Genomic DNA, 20,708 nt, shown 5'->3' with positions numbered 1-20,708 from the left:
TTGGTCGTTCCAGCTCAGGTGCGGCCACCGGATGGCCACCTTGGGACACAGATTATCAGTCAACCTTTTCGAGCATTGCGGAGGCTGTGCGGCAGTGAGCTGAAGACACGTTTTCTGCTCGTTCGTTGTCATTTATCGAAAAAGTTTGTTAAAATCATGAACGGTGAGAATTGCGTTTGAGAACACGTGGAAATTTTTACGAAAGCTCAGCACCGCAAGAAAAAGGAGCAACTCGTCTAACGCAAGTCTCGCCGTTCTGGCGGCATGATCAAAGCTTCCTTGGCATGCCAAAGTGCTGCATCTCTGTCTTCGCATGCTTGAATACCGATCAAGAATTAACGCCGTGTGGATTTGTTTCGTGAGTGCAACGTGTATGAAGATGCATGTGCCTCTGGAGCAGCATTTTACTTTACTCTTACGACTGTATTTGTAACTTGCGGCATTTGCAGTCCAGAAACGAGCATGATCCAGTGGCGACAAAGGAGGGGTAGGAGGCTATGGCGACGGCGACAGATTGCACACAACCATATGGACGGGCCACGTTTGAAAAACTTTCGATCTTGCCGCTTCATACTTTTGCCTTCAAAAACCTACTTTCCTCCACAGCCTTTATCTATTTGTGCTGTCATGTGATCCATTTGAGTAGATTTGGAACATAGCCATGGTTAATACATAATAGCAACCACCGATTTCGTCTCCTATTGATAGCAACTCGCTGGAACAGCTGGATGATAGAGAAGACGTCTACGTGCGAAATACCTTCAAAACTCTGCCATGGCATCGATTTTTGATAAGTATCCAAGCGTGAAAAGGCACAGAGACGCAGCAGTTTGGCAGGCCAAGGAAGCTTTGATCACGCCGCAAGACCGGCGAGACTTGCGTTCGACAAGTTGTGCCTTTTTCCTGCGGTGCTGCATTTTTGCAAAAAATTTCATGTGTTTTCAAAGGAAATTTTTATTGTTTACACATTGCGAGCGTTTGGCACTCTTTTCACTAAACAGACGGGAGCGCCGCCGGAGACTGACACTCGAGCGCGCTCTTCGTGCTCCGAGCATTTCTTGGGGCACAAGTGACTTCTTCGCGCCCCGTGATGTCACGTCCACTAACAAGATGGCTGTGCTATTGTTGAGATTGTTGAAACGAAAGGCGTAGCTGGACAGCTGCTCCTTTTCAGCCAATTAGTGCTTAATCCAGCTGGTAAAGACAATTTGATTTGAAAGCCAAGACAGCAATTAGCATTCCGGAAAAAGTTTGTTCGTGCATCTTGCCTGAAAACGAATTCATCCATCAAACGGTAGCGTGCCGATAGCACAGCGACAGAAAAGTTGTTGAGATGAGGACACATTCGGACTGCTGCCCCTTTTATAATGCTGAGCCCAGCGAATGAAATACTGCGATGGGAAAGCCGAAACATCAGTTAGCGTTGAGGAAAAGGTTTGTTCATGCGTCTTGCCTGAAAACAAAGTGATCTATCGAACGAGCGTGCTGATAGCTCGGCGGCAGAAAAGTTGCCGAGAAGACAGTGGGACGGCTGCCCTTTTTAAAAGGCTTAGTCCAGCTGCAGCGAATAAAGATACTTAGATTGGAACGCCGAAGCATCAGTTAGCATTGCGGGAAAGGTTTGTTCATGCATCTCGCCTGAAAACAAATTCATCTATTGAACGGTAGGTTACCGACAGCACAGCGACAGAAAAGTTGTTGAGATGAGAAGACAGTCGGACCGCTGCCCTTTCTAGGATGCTTTGCCCAGAGAATCAAGATACTTCGAATGGAAAGCCGAAACATGTTCATGTCTCGCCTGAAACAAATTGACGTGCTATCTATTGAACGATGGTGTTCCGGTATCGGCATAGCACATCAACAGCTTCCGTCCAATTCCGTCTCGCTGCAATACGGAACCACGAAATATCTGGCAAGTTTGAGGGTTTCGTGCGTCGACAAGCGGGTTCAAGAATGTTGTCTTTGATTTTAAGGGCCCATGAAACAATTTTATAGTTAAAGGAATCCGGAGCTTGTCAGTTTGATTTAGTTTACCTTGGCCAAAGTAACCGAGAACACGCCCTGATCGATTGAAATGTCGTGAGTGCGCTGCGTAATCGCAATAAAAAGAACGGACTATTTGCCGATCTTTTCGCCGATCTGTGGCAGCGCTCTGGGGCGGCCGTGGGGACGGTGGGAACTAAACGTGACGTCAGTTTGGATCTGTGTATTTAGTTCGCAAGTTGAGCAAGTATATGCTCAATTTGAGGCTAAGTTTTAGAAATTTTGTCATTCGAACGTGAATAAATGCTTCAAAAGCCTCATATTATTATATTTTATAACACAAAGTTTTAGTGGCGCCATCTATGCAAGGTGCTGCACACCTGCCTTTGCACCCGCTACCGACTGGCGATCCCGAGCGTGACGAGCAGGTGCGAGCATCGAGCACGTTTCTTGCGGTTTTGCCTACGCTTGAATTTTCTCGCTCGCCTGCTTGCCTGGCCACTGGCCACCGCGAACATCAGCGATGCCGGCTGGCTGCGGTGTTCCTCTGTGTCCCAACCGGAACTTCAAAAGTGCTGTGGTTCGACGTAAGAACCTCCAGTTTCACTGCCTACCGCGCGAGGAACCCCTCCGAAGTGCGTGGTGCCGGAGCATCGGAAAGGAGAACTGTGAAATGGCAGACCTGCGCTTTTGCTCGGAGCATTTCGACGGCAATCAGGACTACCTTCGGATATCGAGTGTCCTGCGCGATACTGGACAAACGATGAGGCACGTTCGCCTGAAGCCCGGTGCGGTGCCTTCGCTCCGACTGCCCCCCTTCGCGATGACCACCCCAGCGAAGGAGCCTGCGTCCAAACGCCCAAGAATCCTGGTAAGTGGCGCTCTTGTTTCAGTGAGAGATCGACTTTCAAGAACTTTTTCGAGTCGACGTTTGACGAAAATATTCCGTTTTCCAGGGCGACGAGCCGACTGAGGACGTCGGCTGCTCCGAGGGCAATGCGCCCCGTGAGCACTGGTGCTCTTGCGGTCCCCGACCGGCCTCTCGTAACGCAGCTGTTCAGGCCGACCTGGATCAAGTGCAAGTGGCCCCTATGCTCCCTGCCAGGGAGGACAAGGCTGTGGGAACGGATCCTCGGCTGGGAAAGAAGTCTGTCGGTAAGCATAGGAATAGGGCTGCTTTCAAAATATTCCCGTCCTAAATTCTATACAATTTGTGTTGGCCTCGATCGCCATGAAGATTGGAGCCATACTGAGCCAATTTATGATTTATCATTGGTACTACAAACAAGCTAGATATCTAAAGCAGTTACTTATAATTTACATTCTAGAACAAAGACAAGTTGTGTATGCAAAGCCTTGCATACTCTATTGAACGAAAAGTCCTGCTGAGAAATGTAGTTTCTGCAGAGCCCAGTTTTCTTGAAGCTTGTCCTAACTCCTGAGTCAGTCTCGGTGCAAATAAAAAATTGTTATTACTATTATTACAATGAGGAATCTGATATCTAAGTGTTTTTCCCTTTTAGGCACGCAAGGAGATTCTTATGCACGAGGGATCACGAGTCATGGGGTGCAGACTGAAGAGCTACTTGGCAGTAGTAGCAACGCTGACAACACCACAAGTGTCACCAGCAGCACCAGTGCCACCAGTGCTGCAAGCACCAGCAGCGCTGCCAGCACCGCCAGCATTGCCAGCAGCGCCAGCACCTCTTCAGTGGCACCAGAGGAACCTGTCCCGGCACCTGCCACTCCTATATCCTTGGAGGCGGCCGACAGCCCAGAATCAACTGATCTCGAGGACAGCAGCGATCCTCCCTACGTGCCATCCAACGAGTGGAGCTTTGTCGAGTGTGAATTATGCTTTCCTACCTGGGTAGAACAGGCTAGATCAGGGGTGGCCAGGCCAACCCGGCCTAAGAGCCGCAAGCAAAACCACGGAAGTTCCAAGAGCCGCATCGAAGAGGAAAGGCAGAAAAGAAAAGGGGGGGGGGGGGGGGGGAACTTTTGTCCAGAGCAATAGACGAAATTCAAACTACCTTCAATGTATCCGAGTCAAAAGCAATCCAACTGTGTGTAAGGTAGCAGTAGCACAAGACTACCAAACCGCAACCTCTCTTTCGATTTAAAACATGTTCCATTTCTCTTTTTAGGGAAGTGCTTGTGTGACTGGGAGGGAGACGGGGGGGGGGGAAGGGAAGGGAAGGGAAGGGGAGGGGAGGGGAGGGGAGAGAGGTGGAGGGACACGCGCAGAGTTGCATGCGGCTTGGGAGCCAATGTTTGGCCACCCCTGGGCTAGATAGTGACTAAGAAAATAGGATGTGTGATGCACAACTTGAATCAGTATCAGGAAAGCCCTGGTAACTACAGTGCATCCCACCTGCATAGACCTACTTCATCAATTCACAAGTGTAAACACAAAAATTAATTAAATTTTATGCAGGGCTTGTCCCAGTAAATTTTCCTGCCACAGGTGACCCTAACGGTAATTTAGGGGAAGAAAAGCTATTGAGAAACTGAAAAGCCTTAGAGGAAAATCAGCTCAGGCCAATTCAAACTTTTATTTTTTTACAGTTCAAATAGACATAGTTGGCATGTTTAGACCGAACACATTTTGATGCGTAGCTTGCTGCAATAGATGACACCGTCAGTCGTTCGTGCTTGCCAATGGCGTCTTTAAACAGATGTCTCTGCCTCGCGTTCTTCACACAGCAGCTGTTTGGGTGGATGTTCGCTAGTCTTAGACCCGTCTCTGTCGACATTGGATTTTGTGTAAGCTGTCTGTGCCACCCCTTGAACAGCTAGAATAATTGCAATGCCTTTTTAAACACTCGGCAGACACCTTGCCCGATCCTAATCGTTCCCTCGTAGTGTGGGCAGTTATTTTTGCAGAGAAGCAATTGCATGTTAGCTAGGTCACTAGTAAATTTTGAATACTAATTATTAATACATTTTCCAGGGATCACATCGTTACCAACGACGTGCCTCTACACGAGGAGCGAAAGTTCCTCGTGTTCGAAAGCTCCTTGAGGGAACTCTTCACAACGTGCAAGACCTGCTATGCCCCCTGCAAGGTTTCTACAGTGGTGAATGCCACACGCCTCACGGTGCGCACCCATTGCCCTGATGAGCATGTCCATGTGTGGGACAGCATGCCGTGCATCAACGGCAGAGCTGCTGGCGCCCTGCTCCTGTCAGCAGCCATCCTGTTCACGGGGGCATCACCAGCCAAGACACTGCGGGTGCTTGACCTGATGAACGTGGAGGTCTTCTCCGAGAAGACCTTCTACAATTATCAGCGAACGGTCTTGCTCCAAGCAGTTGCACAGGTGATAATCACGTTACTCTTAATTTTTTCCTTGTATTTTTTTTTTGTGCAGCGTTCCTTTGCATTGTTTATGGCAGTGTCAAGCATTCCAATATTTCTTGCCACAGGTGTGGGCAGATGAGCAGGGGCACCTAATGGACAAGCTCCGTGACCAGCCCCTGGACCTCGCTGGTGATGGGAGATGTGACTCCCCTGGCTTCAGCGCGAAGTACTTGACGTACTCCCTGTACGCGGCCCACGCAAACAAGATCCTGCACTTCGAGCAGATACAGTTGGAGAGGTGAGGAAGCGACAAAACCACCTCATTGTAGAAGCCCATTTTAAACTGGTAATATTGTAAAACAATACTAGTGCACTGTGATATACACTCCAGTTTTGACACCTATGACATATGACCAGGAAAGTTCGATCCATGCTCCTCTGGCACTTTGCAGGGTGTCACATTTTTGGTCTAACCAGAAAAAAAAAAAGAAAAAAAAGCAGATTTGCAGTTATTTCTCTAATTTGGATTTATCTGGGAAAATCTAAATTTTATGTTTAGTATTAGGGTTATTGCAGATTTGGCAGCACAGATTTCGTGTCCTTTTCATTAGTGTTAGACTGTTTTCCTAGAATGTATCACTAGGGAATGTCAAGGGACTACTGTCATGTAGATCATAACACCGTGGTTGCAGAAAAATATTTTTGCCAAAGCAATAATCTTAAATAAATGCCAAGTAGTGAAACAATTTTTTTTCTTTAATGTGGAGAAACTAATAAGCTGCACAATACTAGGTGTAACTAACTGTGATAATCATTGCAGATACTGATACAGGAAATAACTTGTTCTGTTTTACGCTGAATACGCAGTGCGAGGCGGTCCGCAACAGTGGGCAGATGGAGAAGGAGGGCCTGATTAGGTCCCTGGACTTTGTCAAGGGGAAGGACCTCACGGTGCGGTCCCTGACGACAGACCGGCACCGTTTCATCGCCAAGCACATGCGAGAGCAGGAAGCAGCCATTCTGCACTACTTCCATATCTGGCATGTCTCGAAAAGTAAGAATCATATTGAGGGACTCAATGCCACTGTGTGCAAACGAACAAACAAACGAAACATACTGTTTGCCAACACACGAAAGAAAAGTATTGCTGACCGAGGCAATCTTTGGTTGTAATAGGTACGTAGAGGAGAGCAGGTGCACATTATTACAAATTTAGCACAAACACGACATCAGCATTTTTTTTATTTTGCTCTTACTTTGCCTTGACGTGCTTCAAATTTTATTGTTTATGTTAGGGTCCCGACACGGTTAAAAATCCCCATTAAGTTTCAATAAGAATTTCCCCATTGGTACCAGTTGGGTTTTGGGAAAACCAATTGCTCACTATCAATGGGAACCAACAAGAACCATTTGGAACCCATTCAGGTTCCAACTGGTAAAGTAATTCCAATTGTTGAGACCCGTGGGCCAGTGTGCTTCAAGTTGGAACCCACAAAAACCAATTGGTTCCAATTAAAACAATTTGCACTTCTAATTGGATCTAATGGAAATTCTTAGCTGGGTGAGCACTAGCTGGCTGCACCAGAAGGTTTGATGACACTGTGCATTATAAGACAACATCTTGAAAAAGTGGCTTTTGCTTGTTCATGCTAACCATGTTGCAGTGCGTATTTTTGTTGCCAGTAGCTAATGTTCTGTCACAAGAGCAGCTGCTAACAATATGTATCTGGCACGTCTATGAGCTGGGTTAGTTTGTTAGTGGCACAACGTCCCTATGTAAGCTTTCATTGTAGGCATAAACTTCGGTTGAAAGCACTTTATTTTTTTTTCGTCACATATGTGATCTTCTTTATAGTTTATTTTTACCTTCGCAAATTGTGAACTAAAATGTTTCCAAAATAGAGTTGAAACTCTGCCTTTTTCAGACTAATGATCACAGTGGTGCATTTTGCACTAACATTGCTTGTTTCCTGCGCAAAAAACATTCTGCAACATGAGAAGTATGAGTGACATTGCGCATTATTGTTTTTTGAGGGTCAGGTGCTTTGTAGGATGTTTTCGTGCAGACCAGGAGCTAGTAAACGGTAAATAAAGGGTGCAATTTTGCTTGCTTGTCAAATCGCAGGCGTCAAGAAGAGCTTGACTGCTGCGAGCAAAGGGAAGGACTGCGGTGTGCTCGCTCTGTGGTCGCAGCCAGCTGTGAACCACATGTATTGGGTTGCGGCTGCTAGCCAGGGCAACGGCGACCTTCTCGTGGACGCATGGGCAAGCATCACAAGGCATGTGACCGACATTCATGAAGGCCACCCGGGATTATACACAAGGTGCTTCCATGATCCCCTTGAGGAACGCGAATGGCTGGAGCCAGGTGAGTAGGCATTTCACATATTTTTAAAGGTCTTGTAAATTATTAGTAGAATTCCGTGTTTCCAGGCTTATTTCTTTATTTTCTGCGGTGGTGTTTTGTAGTTGGTGTTTCCTGGTGCACTTCCTGTGTCGGAAACAACAACATACTTGATAAGCATCATATATATCTTATCGCAATAAAGCGTTATGCAATACTCCTTGGCACTTCAAGAACCGCAGTAAAAAAAAGTTTGGCTCCTTGCAGAGGGTTACTAACTTCCCCCTTTATGTGATAGATTAAGATACTTGTACCTAGATTTAAGATCAGTTGTTATTTCTTCAAATTGTGCGTGTCTCAAATGTGAAACGCATCGTGGTCTGCTGCTACAACCCATTCTTGTCCAAACTACTTTGGGCAGTGCAAAAGTTATGTGCAAAACAACCTTTTACCTTGACCTAACGACAAATATAAGTATATCTCAAGACCTAAAACAGGTCATTCCAACATGGGTAAGAGAAGGAAACGGGACAAGGGGATATTGTTCCCGAAGAAAGAAGCGGCCTTATGGAGACAGTTCATTGCAGACTGTATTCCATGCAAGGATAAGATTAGGGTTAGGGGTCTTTCGATTTTACCAAATTCCAAGAACACCGCCTCAGAGGTTACTTTTGGAGGTTTATCGGTAGATACCAGGGGTGGCCAGGCTGACCCGGCCTAAGAGCTGCAAACAAAACTACGAACTTCAGGGAGCCGCGGATGGGGAGGGCCGGTCAAAAACAGTCCAACTGTACGTAAGGTAGCAGTAGCACAAAACTACCAAACTGCAACCTGTCTTTGGATTTAAAACGCATTTCAATTCTCTTTTTGGGGAAGTGCTCGTGTGACCTGGAGGGAGGCGGGGTAGGAGGGAGGGATGGGGGGTGGAGGAGAAGGAAGGAAGGAAGGGAGGGATCCGCGAGCCGCACTTCAACACGCAAAGAGTCGCATGCGGCTTGCAAGCCGCAGCTTGGCCACCTCTGGTACCCAAACCCGCTTATATCGAACCTGGTTATTTCAACCCGAACCCGATTATATCGAACCTGGTTAGTTCAAACTATACTTTGTATCAAAATATTTCTGCACAGACTAGTAGCTGCAATGAAAATGCACAGCGAAAAATGCGGTTACATTGAATGAAAATTGCAGCGTCTTCCGATAGATTGACCTGCTGAGAGCGTTGTTTTGCTTTGCAAGCTGGCTTTCACTCACTGCAGGCGGGCGCTTTGGGGAAAAGCCAGCTTGCAGAGCAAGCTGGCTTTTTTTCTTTTGAGCGGCTGCATCAACTGCCCGAAAACAAAAAGAAAAAAAATTCTCTTCTGTGGAGGGCGAGGGTGAACCAGTAAAGCCTTGAAAAACAAAGAAGCAGCCACTGAATAGCCGCTTGGCGCATCCCTCATGACGTACAGACGTGCCTTTGAGAGTACACAACTTTTCTAAATGTGGCATTCTTGTTTGTTGTCAAATTCATTAGAACTTTTATATCAAAATACCCGGTATATCAAATTGGTAGATGGTGTTTTGTTAACTCGATTTAAATGGGTTTGACTGTAATGCACACACACACAACCCCATTTGAAATTGCAAAAGAAAATTAGCTTCAATAAATAACATACAGTTTACCAACCTTTGAATGTTAACTTACCAAATCTTAGTCTTTACTGTTTTCTGATGCGAATTCTGATCCTGTTTTTCGTTGTTTTAGGCACACCTGCTCATGCAAGGTTCCAGGATGTTACGACGAGGAAGCAGCTGCTGAACGACCTGCGGCAGCTCTCCCCAGACACGCAGACATATGCGCTGGAATCATTTCATAGCGTGTTGAACGGCTTTGCAGCCAAGGCGTTCGCCTTCAGTACAGGAGGCATGCATGCTTGCCAGGTATGTAGCTATTGAAAAGATCAAGAAAGAAACCCTTCAGTTGCCTACCATTTGAGGATAAAATATTAGCCTCCCTCTAGTATTTTTTGTATGTTTTCTGATTTGTGTGTTTTATGACAGTGTCATCATGATGCTGTATTCTGGTGACTTCATCTTTTCATTTTGACATCCTAATGACAACTGCAGCAGCGACTGTATTGCAGCAGGAGGGGTAGATTTGCCATATATGGGACTCCACATACAGTTGCCAATACATAGATTCACATTATGAAGCTGGTGAACCTTGAGGCCAGGGAACACCTGAGAATGTAATGATAGTAGACTTGCTTAGGCAGCTAGAAGCACAAGATACACATTGCTTTGCCACATTCCCTTTTTGTGTAGGACACGTCTGGCAGCCCTGCACTTTAATGAGAACAGTGACAGGGAGCAGGCCACAACCCAAGCAGGGGACTTGCAGTGGAAATTCAGGTCTCCCAAGGCCAGGAAAGGGCACCATGACGTCAATCCCAGGCTGACACCAACCACATATGGTAATCTAAGAAGAATTGTACCCCATGGTGCTCCATAATGTATTCCAGTGTTATTATTAGTGAGGGGTAGAAGCTAGAACCACTAAATGAGCTACGCTTTGAGTATCGGCACTCCGTTCCGCGATCTGCTAGTGGGTGTCGCCCTCTTGCCGCTTATTGCAGAGCAGACGCAGCTATTGATCATCACAATTCACAAATGTAAGTTCCTTCACTTTAGATACAGTATTAGGAAGCTCATGTGATATTGTTTTGCTCTGTCATGGACTGTTGTAACATTTCTGAGAGATAAGGAAACGTTTCCTTCGATTACAGCTACAGCTTTAGATACCATATTTACTCGCATAATGAACACACTCGAATAATGGTACCCCACAACAAGTATCAATATTTGGATTTTTTTTTTTTTTTTTGCGTAATGAATACACTTCCAATTTGCGGCTCCGCGAGTCTCGAATTGCGTCCAACTTGGCTAGCCACCAAGCCCACCAAGCCAATTTTCTTTTGCCGCTAAGCGGCCAGGCTAAGTCAAGCAAAGCCGCTTTCATAATTGCTGCAAGTGCGTAGTTGCGGAAGTGATCAGTCATCAAACCGAGCAGCATGCACACTTGACGAAGCTTGGAACATTCTTCGCCTGTCAGATGCATTGATGTCAACAATCACGCCATCGTCTGCGGTCCGCTTTCGAACAGTGAAATTGTGAAAGTGGTTAGGCCTAAGAACGGTCGCTTTGCTGTCCGTGCTGAGCAAGCTTTGTAGGGTGATTTTCATTTGGCAAAAGGCATGCTGAAAGCGCCCTGAAAAAGTTAGCAATTTATAAAGCATAATTACTGTGGCGCGCCTCCAACCAGTCATGGGTGCGCCTCACATCACTGGAGACGTGCCACAGTACCTTGTCGTGTCATATTGGCACCTAATACGACATTTACATGATGTGTGTAAATGTAAAAATTTTACCGCGCGTAATGAATGTTGCACCTCCCAGATATGTGTCAATTTTTGGGGGGAAAAAGGGTGTTCATTGTGCGAGTAAATACGGAAACTGGCAACCGCGACTTTAAGCACCAAGGTGGTTGAAGTGTCGTTACTCTGAGGCGCAGCTTATTTAGTGGCTCTAGTCGAAGCACTCAAGGTTTTCTACTTTTTTAAAAATTTCCTAACATTTCACTGTAAAATTTTGGTTGTTTCGGCATCTCGGGAGGTTTCATCATAACGCAACTACTACCTATCTGCGCCTTGCTTCAGCTGCTATGGAGTCTAAGATTGGGGTTGAAACATTACATTTACTGGCAGTTCGAAGTCATTCATATCAATTGTTGCACTTGCAAAGAAACATGCATTGAATTTCAAGGCAGCCAGTTGCGAACAATGTTCAGATTTGTCGAACAGGCACCAAGTGTGAAACTTTCTACTAGATATGAGAGTTTGCCACCAACACAATAAATCGAGACAGCTTTCAAGGTGAAGCATCTGGTGTTTTGAAAGTGAGATCTATGTCCACGTGCTGCTTCTCTTCTTACAGGCTGGGACGTAGGGAAATCTAACAAGGCTAATGCTCGAGACCACTGTCGAAGCATTAGCCTGAGACGATTTTGAGACTAGAAAAGAAGAGTTATCCACCTACAGTGTAATGGTTCAAAATATTTCCTATTACTAAAGGTTGAAGTGCCCACATACATGGTCTGGCAACGCTCCAACACTATCTGAAACCTTCAGGTTCGGCCACACACTGCATACCTCGGCGAAGTCACTCACGAACTCGCTCACTCACACTCACTCACGCTCACCGCGTCATGGTGAAGGGCTGTGAATGACTTCGTGAACTCGGACCAAGTCGTGATGTGAAGGGGATGTGACTTCGTGAACGCGGAAGGAGTCGTGATGTGAATGGGCGTGAATCCGTGAACGCGAAAGAACCCGTGATGTGAAGGGGATGTGACTTCGTAAACGCGGAACGAGTCGTGATGTGAATGGGCGTGACTCTGTGAACGCGAAAGAACCCGTGATGTGAAGGGGATGTGACTTCGTGAACGCGGAACGAGTCGCGATGTGAAGGGGAGTGACTTCATGAACTCGGAAGGAGCCGTGATGTGACGGGGAGTGACCTCGTGAACTCTGACGCACCCGTGATGCAGTGGTGAAGGACTTCGTGACTCTGGGGTATACGTGATGTGATGGTGAATGAATTCGTGAACTGAATTTGTGATGTGATGGGGACTGAGTTCGTGAACTAGGAGTCAGGACTCAAGAGATGTCGGTATGGATTTGCTTGCGTGTGCTTGCGTATACTCTTCGCGACTGATAGCCGACTTGACATTTGGTAGTAGGGGTGGTCTGGTAACGTTTGGAGGAGGCAACTGCAGGGGACGTTCGCTTTGGAGGACTTTGAGAGAGGATGTGACATTTTGCGTGTGCGACTGTGCGCGGCTTAAGCGCGAAATCGGAAATGGGGAGGGGACTGTGTATTGCAGACGAAGCGGCACCAGCGCTTCCCAGATGGGGATTGGGGGGGAGGGGGGGATGTTTGGACCGGCACAGACTCAGCGGCGACTCCAACGAGTCTGCGGGCCTCCGCTCCTCTGCCCCGATACTGCGGGCGTGCGTGCCCGCGTCGCGTAGTGCACGTGCAGCAAGCGAACATTAGGGGGGCTTTGTCTGTGCGCGCCAGACGTTTCAGCCTCCTGCATGGCCGTGGAGTTCCGTTCACGCGGCGCGGCTTGGCGGCTCCTTTCGGTGTGTGTGTCATTGTGTGTGGGGGGCAGGGGGAAGGTGTCGTTTTGCCACTGTGCTATTCTGCCACGGGAGGGTTTCTCTTCGCGTTGCTTGCATCTGCGTACGTCCGTGCGCCCATGTTTTGGTCTTTTGTAAGCGCGTGCGTGCGCGCACCCCTCAAGGAAACACAAATAAAACCGTCTTCCCGGAGCTTTTACGCGAGTACTGGTGTGACCCTAACTGGACTATACAATGTTTGTTTTCTCGCTCTCGCTTAATAATGCTTACATGTTTCTATGATGCTAGTAATATGCGGCATACTCTCGTTTTTATCCGTCCACACGAAAAAGCGTGCGCCGGATTTGATCTGTTTCGGCCGCTTCCGGATTTTTTTCAAACGCTATTTAGCATCTAAGATCTCGGGAAGGCTTGACGCTATTCTAGAAAAATCACGGAAGTTTACGGGCTTTATCCATATGCCAGAGAATTATGATAATTTTAAAAATGTGAGGAAGCAGCCGATTGGCATCACGGTTTGTCGCCCACGTTTCCTAACAAGCGCGCGGACGTGTCCGTTGCATTAACAGGCGGAGAGGATTTTACGTGCTCTCAGGCATTTAGGTGGGGGTTTCGCTTGCTGCTGCCGATAGTAGTTTTCATCAAAGTCGTGCATATGCCTGAGTTCTTAAATTCTAGGAATACGAACAGAGTTCTTCGATTTCCGTTGAACATGAATATTGCCTAAAGAGGTTTTTGTTTCTGTTTATTTGAGCAAAAGTCAGCTACTAGCACGATACTTGTGTGTAAAAGCCGGACTCCATCAGAAATTATGCGACGAACACGTGGCGAAACTCAATCCACTAAGCAGCCTAGCCTTACTCCGTGAACAGCGCTTCGAACGCGAAGGCGGAGTACGAGTGTTCAAAGATTCTTGATAAAATTACATAAATCTTTTCCAAGCGGGGAGACAGATACTCCGTCCCCATTTCTGAATTTATCTCTTTTTTTATGCTAGCTAGTTTTGCATACGAACCATATAGGCCACATTTTGCAGAAGTGCTTTTCTATTGAAATCGAGACCACTCTTCTTACATAAGCGCTTAGACATTCGTCTCCTCGCTATTTTCCTGAGCAAGTGACTCATTCAAAGGTCTACTGAGTGTTTTCAACAGCGTCGGAGCGATACGAATGGCTCTTACTTCGATCGGAAGCGAGAGCCCATCACACAGGACCACAAGCAAACCGCGATTGCGTTGTCATCACCGTCATCCTTCCGTTGCAAGCAGGCTACCAATGAAAAACAAGGTGCGCGGTCGAGGTTGAAGTCAAATGCGAAGTAAGTGTTTATACGACGTGCAAGTAGGGTTACCAAAACGTGTCTTCCGCGCTTGCGAACGTTATCGTGACCCATTGAAAAAAATGGCACAACAATCAGCGGGAAACATAAAGGGCGCGCACAGAACGCGCGAAAACGACACAGAAAAGCGCGCGCCGTCATTGGTCAAAACGAGGTGTAAATAGCGGTACGTCAGAGCGTCTGAGAGGTAAGCAAACACACGAGGTGCGCAAAGAGCTGAATAAGCCTGTTATTTTTAAAACATGGAAAACTATTGAACCGGGCTTGCCGCGTTCCTTTAAACTTTTTCCATACACGTCGCCGTGCTGTTCTGGGGCACGTATCGTCAGTTCACTCAAAGAGCTTTTACTTTCCCACGCTCTTTAGAGCCTGACATTGCTCCTTTTTGTCAGATGAGCCGGCGATGTTCAGTTTTTCTGACAGGCTGTGTTCCCCGTCTAGAAGAGTGGACGAGCTGTTTGCCTGTCCTCCCATCTTGCATTTCCCACCAGACCTTGTTCCAAAATGACCCTTCTTTTGTAACAAAAACAAAATTAAGAACCTGCCTCTATTCATCTCAAAGACTATGTTTGATGTTCGCTGAAGGAGTCCTCACTGGCTCTGTCTGCTTGAAGAAATCACCGATTATCAAGGGGAGCTGAAGGAGCGAAGACGACCTCTGTTTCCCTTCCCTTCGAGATTAGTTAGCTTGCTTCTCCTTGCCAACGTCGTCTTTAATTTCACTAGAAAAACGATAAAAGGTAGGGAGTTCTTGTAGACGGTTTTTGTGCTCGGTAACGATACCCAATAACGATACTATGCATGCACAAAGATGACAGAGGAGTATCGGCTATCCTTACAGGGGGGGGGGGGGGATTATTGGAACAATACACAAAACTCCCCAGTTTCTTAGACTTGTAAACAGGAAGTATAAGCACTTACTTAATTCGTCCCCAACACGCTCGTTTGTGATTAGTGCTTTTGTGTTTCAAGCTTGGGGTAAGCTTTTGTGTTTCAAGCTTGAGGCAACCTGTAGGTACAGTTTGACCTTGCCAAGTGTAGGGACAAGTTCGCTGTTCGGGTTTTTCCTCTTACGTCCTTTGTCGACTCGTTTTGACCTGTTCTTTTTTGTTACGGGTTACGTGTAGAGTCTGTCGGTTTTGGTTTTAAGGAGCATCTCTGTTACGCCCGACGCGCCACCACTGCGCCGTGACGTAACTTACGTCACGGCGCGGTGGTCGCGCGTCGGGCGCACTTCCAGTCTGGGGCTGAAAGCGAAAGTCCCTATGTGAGACGTGTATTCTAGCGTTGTATTAAAAAAAAAAAACCTGACAAGGACTTGCCTTCTCGTCAAAACGCCGCGACTGAGGCTGTACCAAAAGAGTCGAGAAAGGTTTGAAGATCAGTTTTCATGTCCTCGGTTCGTCCGAAAACGTGGATATGTGCCCTGAAAATGGAAAACTAGTCGCCGTCGGACCACGATTGCTTGGGCGGGAAGCAGTTTGGGTTAAATTCACGGATACTTGTTGTCATCAAATTTAGTTGTTTCGTTCCGTCATGAAAGCGGGAATACCGCCAAGTTGTTGGGACCGCCTGCATGCGGACGTTCAGTGCGTTCGGAGCCCTCACCAGCCTGGCCGGAGCGGCTTGGTGGGCTGTGGACTTTTGACAAAGACCGTTCATACAAGGAAAAACGGCGCAAGAGGACACAGGGAAAGCAAGTAGAGGACAGAAAGCGCTGTGCACGTGTCGCTGTTCTACTTGTGTGTGTGTCCTTTTGCGCCGCGGTTCCTTTCATGTTTAGTCGAACGGAGCTTCGGATACGTAGGAGTTTAACGAAATACGGAAACATGCCGCCCACAGGTATCGACATAGGTGTAGCGTGCCAAGTACGTTCAGCACATTGCGCTATTGTACTTATATTCAGTGACCGGTGAAGACCGCAGTGCAAGGTCTGCCTGCAGCGCGAGGTTTCTAGCCTCCGGGTCACCACTGCGCATTCGACTATTGGGGCTGGTATACGTTCTCTGTGCCTCGACTCTCGAGGCATGCGTATTCTGCGCGCCCCGGGAACTTCGTCTTTTATTGATTTTGTATGCATGTTGTTCTCCTAGACCTGCGTCACCAGAAAAGCACAAGCTTGCAAGCGCAGCGAATGCTCGGCGGAAGGAAGCGAGTGCGCGCTGGGGGCTTCGAACTGCAGTTTTAACCAAGTTAAGGCCACGGTCCCACTGAATGTGGCAGTTTAGGTACTTTTCGGCAGGCCATTAATCATCTCCTTTTAAATACTGTTTTTGGGATTGATGTCATTTGAAAGGCAATGCAATCCTCTTTCATTTGATATTATGTATGTGTTGGTTTTTACTGTTCATGCGCATTTGTAGCGTTGCGAATATGATGGCGCGGACCCTCACTTGCTCCGCTAGTTCATGTTTTATGAACGATCCATTAAATATAGCACGGTTCCAATATAGCAGTTTCGTTAAGATGATGTCGGAGCAGAATCTAACGATCCACTTTTTTGATATTTGCACTACTTTGTTTTTTTCATCCCTCCAAATATTGCCCTAAAATTGACATTTTTCCGCACAAATATGTTTTTAATGACAAGAGCTAGGGCAATGAAATTAGCTACAGATGTAGCGCTTATAAATGGTAATATGCAGAAAAAATGTAATGTTGTGTAAATTTTTTTTTGTTTAGATATTTTATATCAAACGTAGCACTTTTTTGTGCTTCGTGTCATGGTAGTTCAAATGCCGCTGAAGAAATAATTAAACTATGATAAAATCTTTTATAACATTTAGAGCTACAATGGTTGCCCAAGAGGTGGACGATGGCTTTTTTTCATTTTCAAAGTCATAACGCTCCAGGAGCCCTTCCAACTTATCTGTTTTGACGCATATCTGTTTTGGACATCGAACAGATTTATTGGCATTTAATAATATTTATAGTTTGGAATAGATATACATTGCGATGTATTAAATTTTCACAATGATATTGCTTTGGGTCTTAATAGGTGTAGAGCTTAGCTAATTTTAAAAACAATTAAAAACTGTTTGGGTGTTTTGTTGCGCTACCTGGCGGATGGCAGACAAACTGCTGATTTCTAATGTTCAAAAAATTTCCGAGGGCGGCGTTGGCGTCTGTATCATCATCAATCTCCGTGTCTTTTTACCCTCACATTTAAAAAATATATTGGAAGATTTACTATCGATAACTGAATAGTTTAAGTACTGGGTCAGGCTAATAAATCTAAGACCAATATTTACACAAGCATAGCGTGATATAATGTGTTCATTATTCGATATGATTGAAATCAATATACAATGAAGACGAAGAGGAAAAGAATACACCCGAGTTCACTTTATGCCTAGAGTCACTAAATGAGCTTTAAAGTATCGGCGCTCCGTTCCCCAAATTTGTTTTGGGCGCCGCCATTTTGGGTCTTGCTCAGAGCAAACGCAACTGCCGATCATCGTGATCTAAAAGTACGACTTCCTCAGCATTAGATGCGGTGCTAGGAAGCTGATGCAATATTGCAATGCTCTGTCGCGGGTTGTTTAAACATTTGTGAGGGAGGGAAAAGCGTTTCCTGTGATTTTAGATAAAGCTTCATATAACTGGCAACCATGATTTTAAGCCACAATATGGCCAAGTGTCGTTACTCTGAACCGTAGCTAATTTACTGGCACAAGCGGGAACAATGAAGAAGAGGCAGGTGTCAAAAGCTAGTGGCTTGTGGAATCCACGGGGCTTACGATATGGCCCCTCCAGGTATTACTGGGTGGAGCACTTCATGTGCCCTTTGCTTAGGGTGGAGCTCGACATCTGGCCATTTTGTCCCCCTCTTTTATTTTTATTTTTTGTTCAGAAGCGCGTGAAAGACCGTGTCCCTGCACGCGCTCGTGGCGCTGATTGTGCTATGACGACATTTTGTTTTCGTCGATTTCTTTGTATTTTCCCCGTGAGCGCGTGCTGTCGGCATCGGGTACTACAGAGGGTGGCATCACCCTAAACAGAAGGACATTGAGGCACCCTAGGTATTACAAGCCTCTTGAACAAGAGCATGAATAGTGTTATTAAATAAGCTACGCTTCAGAGTAGCCACGCTTGGCCTTAGTATGGCTTAAAATTATGGTTGCCAGTTATTTGAAGCTTTATCTGAAATCACAAGAAACGCTTTTCCGTCCCCCACTTGAAACAGTTTGCGACACAGCAAAGCAACATTACATGAGCTTCCTAACACCGAATCTAATGCTGACGATGTCGCACTTTTGAATCATGACGATCGGCAGTTGCGCCTGCTCTGCACAAGCACCAAAATGGCGGCGTTCACAATACTGTCGGGGAAGAGAGTGCCGATACTCTAAGCGCAGCTCATTTATTGGCTCTAGTTGCCGCGAAACTCCTTTTCCCTGACTGAAACTGAAAGTAAATATGAATAATACACCATTATTATAGCTTATTTAGTTATAGCCAAATACACATAATGAGAGGAGGAAGCGGGCGGGTAGGATAAACGCGGGTTTTATACGCGACCGTTCTAACCGTCTCAAAAGAGAGAACGCACGAGCTTGCGCTGGTTTAGAAAAAAAGGCATCCAAAGAAAAGAGGCGGCACACTGTGTTCTTTGTTAATATGCGTCTAATTGCAAATTGTTGTGTATATGTTTATTCAGCCGGAAGTTAGTCTGCCTTAGTGGGCGTCTGGTGTCTCAGCTGTAGATGAGCAATTTAGCCAGTGCGGTACAACCGAAAACCTGGGGTCTTCAACGTGCGCCACGCAGTAGTGATGCACGACCGCACGCCGGTACGATGCTCTTCCAGATCGAAACGGGCAGGGGCGGGGTGGGTTCTCCAGCGCGAGCTTTCGCTCCCAGTGCTCCGAGCTGGTGTGCGCTAGACCATGCACTCGGCAACCAACCCCCCCTTGTGCGTCTAATTTATATACTGCTATAAGTATTTGAAGATCGACAATGGACGTTGATCGTCTCGAGGTAATGTAACGTAATAACATTATATAAATTATAAACGGGTTGAAGGACTGAACGACTTAATTTTTCAATTCTTGGATTGTAATGTGGCGGTAGCCTATTGTACTTACTGTTTATGAAGAGCAATATGAGGTGACGAGGTAATGATTAAATGATGAGGCTCTATAAGGACGACGACATTAATGGGTGTTGAACCACAACGTACAGTGCCAGAATTGTTTCAAATATCGTGTACCCAAAGACTTTCTTCACCCGCAACAGTATATGGTAGAATCAATGAGGATGTTGCTTTACAACTGTACGTGGAACAGGAAAACTGCACTGTGCAGAAGCGCGGCTTATTCGTTAATATGAGGGACGGATTTCTAGCAGCATTCCCTGATTGACTACTTGGAACAAATGGCCTCGTTGACGTAAAGTGTCCCCGTTCCAAAAGATTCTTGAAGCATACTTAAACCGCAAAGGAGTATGAGGCAAAAAATAAGAAAAAGGAGTCTGGTGTGAAAGGTCCAGATCACCACCGTAGCTTCTACTATCAAATACAAGGGCAGTTACACAATACACAAAGAAAGGTTTGTGATTTAGTTATATTTACACTTAAGGGCATTGATATCCAACCTATTCAGAGAGATGACACCTCCTGGTCAACCAACGTAGAGCCTTTTCTACTCAAGTTTTACATGGAAGGCCAGACTTCCGCTGAAATTCCTCACGTAGGCGAGTTGTCCGACCGATAAAACTGCCATTACTCCCGATGTGGGTATCTCTCGATCTTTGTTCGTAAGCGATAGTATCATGAGATCGAGGGGTGTGGCTATTCTTCCGCCGAATATTGCTTCGGCGGGTTTTTTTTCCGTGTAAGATGAGACCGACGCGTGCTGCCGGAACAAGAACCTGGCGATTCTTCACTGAACTGCTTCTTCCGTAAGCTTCAAAAGGGATTTTTTTTTCGTTTCGCACACCATCTGTTCTGCTTGCCCGTTAGTTGCAGGATGGTATGGTGCACTAATGTGATGCCTGATGCCGTTTTGTTTTTTTTTCTTCAAAAACTTGTTTATTTTATTTGAAGCAAGATTTGGCGCGTTATCAGCGAAAAGTATTTTCGGTAGGGCAAAATTAGGTAAAAGAGACCGTAGAACGCCAATGACGTGTTTGGACGTCGTGGCAGACATCGTGTACTCTTCCAGCCACTTAGAGTACGCATCGTACATGACTCCGCAGATGTGGATACGTTTCGCCACCCATCGACTGAATAGTGGATCGTTTTCAGTTACTGTTCGAGTCTTTCCACAAAGTTAGCCCAGGTGCCAGGACTTTTGTCGAAAGCGGTAAGTGTTCGAAACGTCGACAACGTCGGTAGCCACGTGTTGTGCTCGAAACTGGACACTTACCAATCGCTGAGAAGAAACTTTCTTGTTCGTCTGCCATGAGTCGTCCGATATCCGGTCATCACCACAACACCATCTCCCGACAAAACTGGTCTTCATCGTCCGCATGTCCATGGTTAGCAATCACGTCAACTTATAAATTCCCGAACGCTCATAACTTGCCGTCGCTAAACGCCGTTCATTCATAGCGTCTTC

General features: G+C 46.2%; 1 protein-coding gene across 1 annotated transcript; it reads left to right on the top strand.

Moving 5' to 3' along the window:
• The first annotated feature begins 2,506 nt into the window (after nt 1-2,506).
• Nucleotides 2,507-6,114, top strand: LOC121838545. Its single transcript, XM_042294860.1, has 6 exons — nt 2,507-2,854; nt 2,940-3,138; nt 3,507-3,828; nt 4,937-5,306; nt 5,413-5,585; nt 6,108-6,114. The coding sequence occupies exons 1-6, from the start codon at nt 2,507-2,509 to the stop codon at nt 6,112-6,114; spliced, it is 1,419 nt and encodes a 472-aa protein (XP_042150794.1).
• Nucleotides 6,115-20,708: the final 14,594 nt, after the last annotated feature.

This window comes from Ixodes scapularis, unplaced genomic scaffold (assembly GCF_016920785.2).
Source record: "Ixodes scapularis isolate PalLabHiFi unplaced genomic scaffold, ASM1692078v2 PGA_scaffold6__148_contigs__length_123643588, whole genome shotgun sequence".
NCBI lineage: Eukaryota > Metazoa > Arthropoda > Arachnida > Ixodida > Ixodidae > Ixodes > Ixodes scapularis.
The sequence above is the reverse complement of the archived record's forward strand: the minus strand, read 5'-3'. Positions and strand labels throughout refer to the sequence as shown.

What these genes read in the sequence shown, in the direction of transcription:
- LOC121838545 (XM_042294860.1), top strand. Translation starts at nt 2,507, where the DNA reads ATGCCGGCTGGCTGCGGTGTTCCTCTGTGTCCCAACCGGAACTTCAAA. An exon ending in CCAAACGCCCAAGAATCCTG is followed by an intron (nt 2,855 to 2,939) that starts GTAAGTGGCGCT and finishes TCCGTTTTCCAG; the next exon opens with GGCGACGAGCCGACTGAGGA. An exon ending in AACGAGTGGAGCTTTGTCGA is followed by an intron (nt 3,829 to 4,936) that starts GTGTGAATTATG and finishes TACATTTTCCAG; the next exon opens with GGATCACATCGTTACCAACG.